This window comes from Colossoma macropomum, unplaced genomic scaffold (genome assembly GCF_904425465.1).
Source record: "Colossoma macropomum unplaced genomic scaffold, Colossoma_macropomum, whole genome shotgun sequence".
Taxonomy (NCBI): domain Eukaryota; kingdom Metazoa; phylum Chordata; class Actinopteri; order Characiformes; family Serrasalmidae; genus Colossoma; species Colossoma macropomum.
In genome coordinates this window covers 42,597,976-42,610,853 of record NW_023494795.1, presented here as the reverse complement: position 1 = coordinate 42,610,853, position 12,878 = coordinate 42,597,976, and the positions used below count along the sequence as shown (strand labels likewise).

The following is a 12,878-nucleotide window of genomic DNA, read 5'->3' as shown; positions in this document are numbered from 1 at the left end:
AAAAAAACAGCAGCTTTTCTGAGTTTCTTCTGGCAGATAAACGTTACACATCGTCAGTGTTGCAACAAAACTTCATACCTCTGAAAAGGTAATGTACATTACAGGGGAACGTTTCTGTATAAACAAAGAGATAAAATGTTAACAGAGTGGTTTGATGTGAAATGCTCTGCTTCGAGAAGAACTGTTCACAGTGGTGGTGATAGGAACCAGACGTCCGCCTCTAAAATCTCCCTCACAGAAAGTTCCTACATGTTCCTCAATGGTTATGAATTCACTGCCTGATGACTGAGACACTGTTTTATGATAGTTTCGGCCTTAAACTCCATTCATGGTGGAGGGATACATAATATGCAGGGCGCTGTGAGGCAAAATAGTCCCTGAAGAAAACTTATTGTTTCAGATTTTCCACTATTTTCCATCATCAACATTCCATATAAACTCAGGAGACTCCTGTAGGTTCACTGGTGGTTCTGGATAGTAAATAAAATGTCTATATCTGTGTTGTAGTCATGGCGACCCCTGGTTCCTATCACCACCACTGTAAAGACATCTGAACCATTTCACACCAAACCACTCTGAATCTCTCTGTTCACATCTCACACACTGAGTTATGTAGAAACTTTGAACAATCAGTGGAATTCCCCTTTAATGAGATTTTAATTGGTAATAAAGACTTTTAAAATGTCATTCTGAATCATTTCTATTGGTCCATTCATCATGAAATGTTCACACAATGTAAAGGACAGCTGGAATTTTCAAATGGTGTAAAATACACAAATATATATGATACAAAAGTGAAGATAAGTTCATTAAATCCCCCACTAAGCATTAAAAAATGCACCCTAATTCTGAGGGAACTCATCCAGCAGCTATTCTGATATTCTATTGTGAAACGCTCTCCACTGACATGTTCCACAGGACTAGGCGTGCACTGAAAACAAAGGATTCAGTCATCCTGTCCAACCAGAGCAGGTGATGATGATGGGTTGGGTCAGACTGAAGGCATTTTAATCTCACACCTACACCAGAACGCCCTCGTATCTACACTCACTGTCCACTTTATCAGCTCCACTGACCATATAGTTTCACTATGTAGTTCTACAGTTACAGACTGTAGTCCATCTGTTTCTCTGCATACTTTGTTAGCCCCCTTTTACCCTGTCAGGACCCCCATGGACCCTCACAGAGCAGGTACTATTTAGGTGTTGAATCAGTCACAGCACCGCAGTGACACTGACGTGGTGGTGATGTGTTAGTGTGTGTTGTGCTGGTGCGAGTGGATCAGAAACAGCAGTGAGTGTCGATACAATGATGTGGATTCTATTGGTCTGTTCTTCATGAAATCTTGACACAATGTAAGGAGCAGCTGACGTTTTCAAAGCATGTAAAAACAACAAAGAAAAACACAGGTTTTTTTTTTTTGCAGTGGTGTGAAATTCCTCTATAATGAGTAGCGTCAAAAGACGGAAAGCGGAATGCTGCTCGGTCAGGCGACGCTGCCAAACGTTTGGAATTACAGACGAACAGCAAACGCTGCAAACTCCAGACTCGGTGTTCAGTCCATGTTTCTATATAACAGTGAGTCATACAGTGTCAGAAACCACAAAATCACATCTATTAGAGATACAAGTGTGCTAATTGGTGGGGTATAAGCTTTCACTGCTTGTTAGCTACATTAGCCTTGCAGCTCCAGCGCTAAACCTCAGACAGCAAACATGTCTTGGCTGATTGACTACGTTTATTGAAAGGGAGGAAACTGGCAGGATTTGATTTCTCACCAAACTATCGCTTTAAGTGTGACCGAGTAAAAGGCTCAGCATCCATGCTGTTGTCTTCTCATTTGGAGCTTGTTGTCGGGGTATTTTTATCGCTAAGTTCTGCGCGGTGTCAGGTCGTGTCAGACACACATGCAGTCATTAAGCCTAAGCTGATGTAAACTTCTAGCAGAATTTCATTGGCTGCTGAGCTGGATTTTGACACGCTGGCCTAAAAAAGTCTCAGAGAAGGAAAAACCGTTGTTATATACAGGGATGTAGTTGGTGGGGGTGGTGGGGGGTGAAGGGGGCTGAAGCAACCCCAGATTTTGGGATTGTTTAAGTGCAACTGCTATAAATTATTCAAGAATAATAATTCGAGCCTATTAAAGACCTGTGTGTGTGTTTTAGGGTAGAATTTGTATTTTATGTTGAGGGAAATTCCTGACCAAAAACTGAAACCTACAGCCTTTTTTTTTGAACAAACATACAGTCACTGTCGGTATCTCCATTTTATTCATTTGTTGACATAATGTGAAATTACCAGCTGCTCTTATCACTGTGTTAAAATGTCATGATGAATGGACCAATGAAAATGCTCTAAAAGTTCTTAAATAACTTCCATTAAAAGTTAAGAACACTCTTCCTTCTCCTGTAAAGCTACCTTTTCAGAAGTACAAAGTTTTGTTCCGAAAGCAGCGATATGAAACAAAAAATCTTCAAGATGACAAAGAAAATACTCTTTTAGGACAAGAAAGAACTGAGCTGACAATGAGAAAAACAGTTTACACAGAATGCTTACAGCCTTTAGCTACAGTGCCACGAAATATAGGAGAATTTACTCCTAATGAAAACGTGGCTCCTAACAACCACCTGGAAGAGCTGGTGAACCCCAAAACTGCCCCCATCAGATAAACAGCACTTAAAGCTTTCATCTCTGAGAGAGAGGAGAAAATCAAGCTGATCAGATCTGAAAACATCCACAGGTGTTTCTGTCCATCCTTCCACTGTGAGAAGACGACTCAGCACTGTGGGTCTGAAAGGATGTGTAGCTGTTCAAGAAGAACCTCACTGAGAAAAGGAGACGGACACATCAAACAAAGAAGCTGAACGATGGACTGACCACCCCAGAGTCCAGACCTCAACACCACTGAATGTGTTTGATTACTTCAGAAAATGATCAACCAGCTTCTAAGACTGAACTTTGGAGGTGTGTCTGCAGATTCTTTGAGGAACTGAAAGTGAGGCTCCTGAACAGAATGGAAGCTGGAATAAAGGGAAAGAGTGACTCACTGACCACTGAATAACTGAGATTAGATTCAGCTGTTGTGTGATTTTCTGATGCTGAGAAATGAATAGGTTGTCCTCGGTCTCTGATTTCTGAGCAGCACCGCGCGGGCCGTACTGTTACGCTGCTAATAGCGAGTTAATATCCGATATTAATGAAGCAGGACAGATCAGTGTCACAGCTAATCAGCATCGCTTCAAACACAAGCGCAGTATATAATTCATTATCTGTTTGCCACTGACATCTCTCATTAGCCAACGACTCTCTGAAGACGATCAGACGAGCGGAAAAGAGGCCGCACTCGTTTTTGTGGTCTTTTTTTTTTTCTTCTCTCACGTTTCTCTCCCTCACACTTTAACTGCCCTGCCTGGAGAGACAAGCCTCTACCCCTCTCTCTCTCTCCTCTCTCTCTCTGTCTCTGTGTCTCAATCACTCCTCCTCCTCTCTCTCTCTCTCTCGCTCTCTCCATCCTTTCCCTCCTTCAGCCTCAACTGTTATCAGCTTATCATGGAGCAACAGGAGGGCCACACAGCTATCATTATCAGCACAGAGCCGAGAATCCTACAGCACACCGAAGACAACTCCCCCACCTCTCTCGATACACACTAAATGGCCTAAAGTAAGTGGACACTTCTTAATTATTGAGTTCAGGTGTTTCAGACACACCCATTGCTAACAGGTGGATCAAATTAAGCACACAGCCTTGGAGTCTCGATAGACAAACACAGTGACTTTAAACATGGCACTGTCACAGGATGCTGCCTCTGCCACAAGTCAGTTTGTGAAGCTTCTGTCCTGCTAGATCTGCCCCGGACAACTGTAAGTGCTATTACTGTGAAAATGAAGCATCAAAGAGCAACGACAGCTCAGCCACTAAGCGAATCCTCTGATGCATCACTCACTACATGGTTCCAGATTGCCTCTGGAAGCAACATCAGCCCAAGAAAAGCTGCATGAAATGGGTTTCCAGATCCCAAGATCACTGTGCTCAATGCCAAGCGTCGGCTGGAGTGGAGTAAAGCACCGCCACTGGACTCTGGAAACGTGTTCTATGGAGTGACGAATCACTCTTTTCCATCTGTCAGTCTGATGGATGAATCTGGTTTGGTGGATGCCAGGAGAACGTTACCTACCGGAATGCATAGTGCCAACAGTAAAGTTTGGATGAGGAGGGATGATGAGCTGGGGCTGTTTAAAATGTTATAGCATACAAAGACCAAAACTTTGTGTTAACAGTTTAGGGAAGGTCTTTTCATCATCTGGCACAACAGTGCCCTTGTGCCTCTGCATGGAGGGGTTGGGGGGGTGGGGGGTGAGCATTCCATATTACTGCTGAAGGTTTTGAAATGGGATGTAACGCGCATTTAAATGTAAGGGTAAATGGAAAAAGAGAGAGGGGAGAGAAGTAAAAGATGAGAGAGACTCAAGGAAAAAATATATATGCAGCTATAGAGTGTGTGAGTGACTGTGTGTGTGTGTGTGTGTGTCTCTCTCTCTCTCTCTCTGGTTTTATACTCCCTCTCTCGCTCTGTCAGTTTCAGGTCTAATGAGGGGGTATCCTCCCCTCTCCATACGAGCTGATTATTGTATGTGGTTATTTATTCCGCTGCTGACCGCTAATAAGCTGATTTTTACCCAAATGATGCAAGAAATGTGAAACCAAACTAAAAAACAAAAGAAAAAAGAAAAATCACAATAATGAATGTTACTGTTCCCAACAAACAGTCCATCTAGAGGAATTCAGTGTGAAGTTTTCCCCTCAACCTCATAAATACATTAATACATTAACCCACCTAAACACATTATATACCTGATATACCAGTTTTTAAATGCTTTGCTCCCAACAAGTGGCAACCAGCAACGCCTCAAGTCACAGTAAGAAAACCTTGTATTTCTGAACTGGTAACTTTATGGGAGGGAAAAAAATGTAAATTGGTACATTATTTGCATGTTATTGGTGATTTTTTTTTTGTAAATATGAATAAAACTGCGATATATATGAGCAACATATCGACCAGCGTCTGTTGTGTGTTATTTCACAGTTTTGATGCTACTGCTGTTCTAAAAAGTGGGAAACAGTAAAAACAAGGAAAACCTTTAGTAACACACTCTCAGAAATAAAGGTACTAAACTGTCACTGGGTCAGTTCCCCTCTTGTCACTGGGGTGGAACCCTCAAGGCTCCATCTCAGTACCTTTAGTCAGGGAACATAACTGAACCATAATCCACTGAAATGATATGTTCTAAGCTGTACTGACTCCACACACCCCGTCTCGTCTCCAGGCTTTTATTTTACTGTTCTGTTTAAAACATTCGGTTATGAAAAGGTACAAATACGAACTTTTCACCTGGAAGACTTATTTAAGGTTCACAATCAGACCTTAAAACCACTGTTGGAGCTTTGAGGGAACGTTTACACTGTTTGTACCTTGATGAACGAAAAATGTACCTGAACAGAACCTTTATTTCTAACAGTGCAGGTGCGTCCAAACTTCTGACCGCTCCTGTACTCCTCACCTAAGTAAGTCCACAGTCGTTTGCTCAGACGTTCAGGCCTGAGGAGTTTGCTTCACACTGGCGTGTGTGTGTGTGTGTGAGAAAGTGCTTTGATCGTGCGTTTGCTCTGCACTCCCACATCAAACACTCGGCGTGTCAGACACGGCCGGGGAGGAGCTGCGGCTCGGCTTTATTTGAAATTGAAAAACGTCCGTCGCAGGATTTTATTAAAGCTCGGCTCAGGTGGACTCGCGGTTTATTCAATTTCCAGTCCACGTTCCGGCTCCTGGTGAGACGGGTCAGACTGTTAACCCCCTCCGAACTACAGCGCACCACCGACGTATGAAAACAAGCAGGCAATTTAAATTAAAAGCCACCCACCTTAGCACTTTTAAAAAAGAACAAAGTTTTATGTAGTATGCAGGGATATGGGAAGGGGGGTGGCTGAGGGGGCGGCATCAGCCCCGATTTCAGAGCTGCATCAGCTAAAAATAACAGTGATAATCCATAGATCTGAACCTTTTAATAATTTGAGCATAGCAAAGACCTGTGCGCTAGTTTTGGGGGAGATGGTTTTGTTCCATTTTTATTTATATGTTCTAAAATCTGTTATCTATTTTCATTACAGCGAGTCAAATCGCTTCAGTCAACAACAGCCTCTGGAAAGTGTTTGCAGAGATAGAAGCCAGATCTGACCCCCCCAAAGTGGCCAAACACTGTTTATAAACTATCATCTAACACAGGTTTTGCAACCAAAATGTTAAGAAGGGCCATTTTGCCCTTTCAACAAAAATCAAACCACTTTGGGAGCCACAACACTTTATGTCCATTTTACCATCTTGGCTGTAAATGTGTCTCAGTATGTGCTGATGTTCTAGTATAGACTAACAAATCTAATATAAACAAAAAAGCAGACTTACTTTGCTCTGCTTTAAGCTTCAGCTCAGCTATAGCTGCTTTTCTCACATCTCCAGCAGGAAACTTTTCCACAAAAGTTGAACAGTTTCTTTCTTGTAAAACGTCTCTCAGTGTTTGATTTTTTATGAGGCTGAAGTCAGTTTCTCGCTCGCCAGCTTCTTTGGATTCTCCCATTCCACCTTAAATGGTGCCAGAATGTACCTGCTGAACCATTTAAGGTGGAACGGGAAAATTCAAACGAGAAACTGAGGTTAGCTTCACGACTTTTCAGTGTTTGTCAGTTTCTCACTGCAGATTAAACGTATCAGGAAACCAGCTGGAGTGATTATAAACACTAATAAGTCCATTCGTCTCCAAATCATCAATGTTCATCTTAAATCTTCCTCTTTGCCTTTTTGTTAGCTACTAGCTAGACCAGATTGCGTTGCTACGGTGAGCAGCCTGTGTGTCAAACTTTAGGGTTAACATTTCATGATCAATGGACCAAAATTACATATAATAAAATCTACATTAACAGACATTAAAGTTACGAATGCTGCCCTTCTTCTCCTGTAAAGCTTTCATTTTATATATGAGAGGTTTCTGATTCTGATGGATCTGACTGTGATTATATGTTTGAGTGAAAGCTGATCAGGTTTACTGACCGATCTGCGACAGTATGTAACATTTTAACATTTCAAATTAAATTTTAAAATTCATATAAATGTGGCTTGGCATTGTTTGATCCTCTGTGTTTAAAATAGAGGGGTTAGAAAACGTAAATAAAGCACAGTTTGGCTTCTTAATGTAAAAAGATTTTACAAAATAATACATAACAAAATAACTGATAATCCAAAACAAGGGTGGTGAACATAAACCTTACAAAAGATGGTTCTTTAGAAAGACGGTGGTTCTATATACAACCACGAACACCATGGTTCTGTATAGCACCAAAAAGGGTCCTGCTATTGTTACGATGTGAAGCTTGTAACAGCAGAAGAACCTTTTTTGGTTCTGCACAGAACCATTTCACCATGCAAAGTAAAGAGCATCCTAAAGAGCCCTTGAAGAACCATCTTTTTGTAGGAGGGGCTCAGAGGATGAGGTCAGTGTACCTGTAGCCAGAGCTTGTTGTTGACGGCGTCCCGGACGGTGGCGATGCACTGGAAGGTGGCGTTCTGACCTGCGTTGACCTCCACGTCCCCCAAACGCAGGAAATGAGGAGATTTATCTGCACAAACACAGTTTAATTACATTGCAACACCAACAATTAACACATCTACTAACAGGGATACAGTCATTAATCATAATAATGCTTTATATGGCCAATATTAATATAAAACAGTGTGAATATGATTCATATTCAGTACAGAGATTCAACTCATTATTCATCCCAATATGTCAGTAAAATTCTTTGTCTGATCTGTTGTTATAAATATTTAGCAGAAAAACGGAATAAAAAAAATAATAAATAATAATAATAATAATAATAATATAATAATAAGAAGAATGCATTTTATTTATAATTCACCTTGAGGTTTTTGAAAGGTTTGTCAGTTTCTCACTGCAGATTAATCGTATCAGGAAACCAGCTGGAGTGATTATAAACACTAATAAGTCCATTCGTCTCCAAATTATCGATGTTCGTCTTAAATCTCTCTCTTTGTCGTTGCGTTAGCTACTAGCTAGGCGAGACTGTTGTCTGTGTTGCTATGGTGACCAGCAGTCTGCGCTGATCTTCAGGGTTAAAGGGTGAATCAGCAGTTCTACATTAACTCCAGAGTTTAAGACCATTTATTGTTAAACTGTGTTGAACGATCAGCAGAGCTTTATTTTACTGTAAAGGAGGATTATTTTATTTTTACCTAATAATCTGATTCGGCTGTGGAGCCACAACAGGCCAGTAGAAGAGCCACACGTTGCTGACCCCCGGTGTAGGCTTTAATTAGACTTTTAAACTGTTATTGACAGCCATGGTGATGATTGTCTGACAGCTCTTTTGCAACTCAGCTACGTACTTTTTCTTCAACCATCCTGCGACCTCCAAAAATATCTCTCGTAATATTAAAAAAATGCCCAAATTTGTAATACTGAAAATTTGCACCAGTGCACGTCATGCATTTTCAATGAGAAGCTTCACAGAGCTGCAGTGTCTTTAAGAGTGCGGTGCCCTTGCTGAGTGTGCGGTATGTGTGAGGTGTGCTATATTACTGCAGTAGATCAGAGGGATTATAATCCAGTTAAACACCCACACTAATCCCACTCTGCTGTGGATTAGAGGTTTAATTACCAAAACCTGCTGTATTATTCCAGAGAAATCCCCTCACAGCTCAACAAGGCACACGCACACCTATCTGCACACGTTCCCTGCAGTCTCGCTCACTTTTAACCCATTAAACTTCACTACTATTCACTGATTTTACTGTAATTATCATTATTACTATTCTATTACTATTAGGTGGAATTTCATAGCATAGTTAAACAATTAAGAGTCATTAACATACAACGTGTGTAACTCATATCTAAGATACGTGAGCCTGTTTTTGCAGCCTCTAAATCAGTTTCCTCACTCAGATGATTACTGCTCAGGTGTGAAAGGGGCGGGACTTAAAGCTCTGCCCTACCTGAGACCTCATTAGCAGTTCAGATGTAACTAATGCTGCATTATAACCGACAGGAAAAGTTCCTCACTGCACCTTTAAAACAACAGATGTGTGGGTGTTTATACTCACCGCAGGGATAACTCAGCACCTGAACATCATCTATCGCTATAAAACCCCTCCGTCCACTCGAGACCTCCGCCTCGAATATCACCTACAGAGAGAGAGAGAGAGAGAGAGAGAGGGGGAGAGAGAGAGAGAGAGAGAGAGAGAGAGAGAGAGAGAGACAGAGAGAGAGGGAGAGAGAGAGAGAGAGAGAGACAGAGAGAGGGAGAGAGAGAGAGAGAGAGAGAGAGAGAGAGAGAGAGAGAGAGAGAGAGAGAGGGGAGACAGAGAGAGAGAGAGGGAGAGAGAGAGAGAGTGAGAAAGAGAGAGAAAGAGAGAGGGGAGACAGAGAGAGAGAGCGGGGAGACAGAGAGAGAGAGAGAGCGAGAGCGAGAGAGAGAGAGAGAGAGAGAGAGAGAGACATTATGATTAAGTTTATGATTAATTTTCACCTTCTGAGTGAAACTGATCAGCTCAATCACACAACACGTTCAGACAGAAACCATACTGGTGTGTGTGTGTGTGTGTGTGGGTGTGTGTGTGTGTGTGTGTGTGTGTGTGTGCTGAAAATAGTCATCCTCTCATGAGACTACACAGCTGAAATTATTCTATCCATCATGTAAGACGTACATTAATAATAATAATAATAATAAATAAACACATTTAAATTATAAACTAGCCTATTAATCGTGATTAAACAGAATATTAAACGTACAATAATAATGAGATAAATAATTACACAAATGTCAGATTTTTCGTAGAAAAATAAAAATAAAACAGTAAAATGAATATGTAATAATAGTAATAACACTAATAAAACTTTAAATACAAATAAATATATAAATAATTAACAAGCCAATAAAAGCTCATAAAATAAAAGCTTGTAAAAGTGAAACTAACTTCTTACAGACTAACTAACTAACTACATAAACAATCGCAGAGACGTGGCAGGGTGAACAGAGTTTATCATCCTTCTTTCATTGTGATTTCATTTTTCTATTTTAGTCGACAGTGTTTTTTTTCTGTATCAGCCGCTCTGCACTAATCTCACCATCACAAACACAATCAGCCCTGATCTGATATTAAACCACAGAATGAGGGATTAAACAGAAATAAATTACACCTCAATAAAGCAGCGCAGAATCATAATCAGCTGAAAGAGCGACAGAAGAAGAGATGATGAGCTCATTCACTAAAGAGACGAGTACAAAGAAAACAGCACTCAAACCTCCTGCGTTCGTCTCTCCTACGGACTGTATACGATCAGCTCAATACACACGAATATAAGGGTTACTAATCAACTACTAACAACCACGACATTAAAGGTACAATTAACAGAATTTAAGGTTTAAAAATGTGTAATTAAAGTTATGAAAATTTGGAAAGAAAAGATAGTAAAAAATTGAAAAAGCACCTTTAAAGCTCATTTTGAATGCTTTAATTACAATATGATTTCTGGTTAAACTGGTCGTTTCAATTCTTACCGTACTCCACCAAACATCTCCAAACCTCACTAAACCCCAACTAAACCCCACTATAACCCACCAGATACCACCACCACTGCACCAAACCCAACCAATCCCCACAAAACCTCACTAAAAACCCACATACACCACCAAAACCCCACCAAACCTAAATCCAACCAAACCCCATTGTACCCCATACACACCACCGGACCTGACCAATCCCCACCAAACCTCTCCAAATCAAAACAGACCTCAATAAACCAACACTCCACCAAACCCCTCCAAACCCAACCAAACCCCGCTGTACCCCACCAAAAACCACCAAACCCCACTATACCCCACCAAATAACACCAAACCCATCCAGATCCCTCCAAACTTCACTAAACCCCACCAAACCAAAGCAAACCTTAATACAACAATATTCCACATAACCCCTCCAAAGCCCACTTCACCCAACCAAACACCACCAAACCCCACCATGCTCCACCAATCCATGTCCAAACTTCAACAAACCCAACGCCTCCAAACTTCACTAAACCCCACCAAGCACACACACACACACACACACACACACACACACACACACTCCCACAGAGCCATCAATCACATTTCTATTGAACAGATAAATGGCTCTTCAGACCATTAAATTATAAAACATTGATTACAGCTGAAGACGCGCGTGTAGCAGATCAATATCACTTTAGACGGGCACTTCAGCACGAACGCAGGATCAGCTCGCTCTCCAGCAGACACAGCAATACGACACCTTAATACATTTAGCCACGCAGGAGGAGAAACAACAAATCAAATAAAGGGAAAGTTTCACATCACTCACAAACAAACACGCTTGTTTTTAAACAAGGTCAGCACATGACCTTATATATATATATACATACATATATATATATATATATATGTCCCTTAAGTATTACAGATACAGCTCAGAGCAAAAGTCAGAGACCACCCTTTATATATTTTATTTAAACTCAAAACAGCGGGAGTTCAAAAACTGATTAAAAGCTACAGAGAAAATGAAGCTCCTAACAACCACCTGGAAAACCTGGTAGCCCCCAAAACTGCCCCATCAGATAAACAGCACTTAAACCTTATGCCTGCTTACATGGTTCTTTGCATGGTAAAAGTGTTCTTCATCGAGCGTACTGATGAAGTAAGAACCTGTTTCTGTTTAAACTCAGGGGCTAGCAACTTATGTTCTTATCTAGAACCAGGCTGTTCAGCTAGCTAACAGGCTAAAAGAGAGCCAACAGCCTAAACAGCTCCATCATTAACATCACAGGCTTGAATTAAAGCACTTACAGTGTGATTAACTGTAAAATGGCAGTATAAAAGTCTAAAAAGGTCACTTGTCACTAAAAATATCTAACACGCTTAACTGTCTGTCTTTCAGTCAGAAGTCGTGTCCAACCCAGACTGAATCCTGAACAGCTCCGTACTCCATAAACAGTGTTCTAGTTTAGGAATTCTAGCTTCTACAACCAAACAGTGCATCATTTATTGGATGTGTCTGAATCACAAATGACTGTTTCTTAGCTATAGTATTCACTGTTCTCCTCATTCAGCAGTCCATGGTTGCTTGGCAACGATACCATACTCTAAACAAACTAGATTTCTTGGCGGAATGATTGTTTATGTCGATTATTATTAATAATAACTTAATTTGTTTTCGGAAAAACTGTGTATTTAATCATAGTTTATGTTGGGCGTCTTTTTATAAAAGCAATAAGCCACTTGAGGCCGTGCGTTACAGTGATTTTATCACAGGGAGGGAGGTTTTACTTCGCTTTGCGTCAGGCCTAACAACACCCTTCCCCATGATACAATCGCAGTAATGCACAGCCTCCTGTGGCTTGTAACAATAGCAGAACACTTTTTGGTGCCATACAGAACCAAATACAGCACATTCTCCATCAATCTTAAGAACGCTTTCACCATGCAAAGAACCATTTAAGTATGCAAACGGTTCTCCGAGTGTTCATGGTATATAGAACCATTGTCTTTACTAAAGAACCCCTGAAGAACAATCTTTATTACATTGTCTCTTTATCTGGTTTTAAATGTGTTTTTTTAATATAGTCCTGAAAATGTACAAAAACAAACACGAGATCTCCTCCAGGAAAACAGTGCTGTGGTCGTATAAGTTTCTTTTTCTTTCTTTTCCTCGAGGAAAAAGGAGGCTCAAATGCGAGCTGACAAGCAGACAGAACCCACAAGGATTAAACAGACTAGTGTGTGCGTGTCCTCAAGTCAGTC

General features: G+C 40.8%; 1 protein-coding gene across 2 annotated transcripts in view; it reads right to left on the bottom strand.

Annotated features, from left to right (window-relative positions):
- The window catches only part of ptprk (protein tyrosine phosphatase receptor type K), a 218,324-nt gene that overhangs the window by 111,889 nt on the left and 93,557 nt on the right, over nt 1-12,878 (bottom strand). For both annotated transcript variants that reach the window (XM_036582465.1, XM_036582466.1), the window contains exons 5-6: nt 9,168-9,249; nt 7,551-7,666 (exon numbers count right to left, since the gene is read on the bottom strand). In XM_036582465.1, the coding sequence (XP_036438358.1) occupies nt 7,551-7,666; nt 9,168-9,249 (198 nt within the window). The remainder of the gene's footprint in view (nt 1-7,550; nt 7,667-9,167; nt 9,250-12,878) is intronic.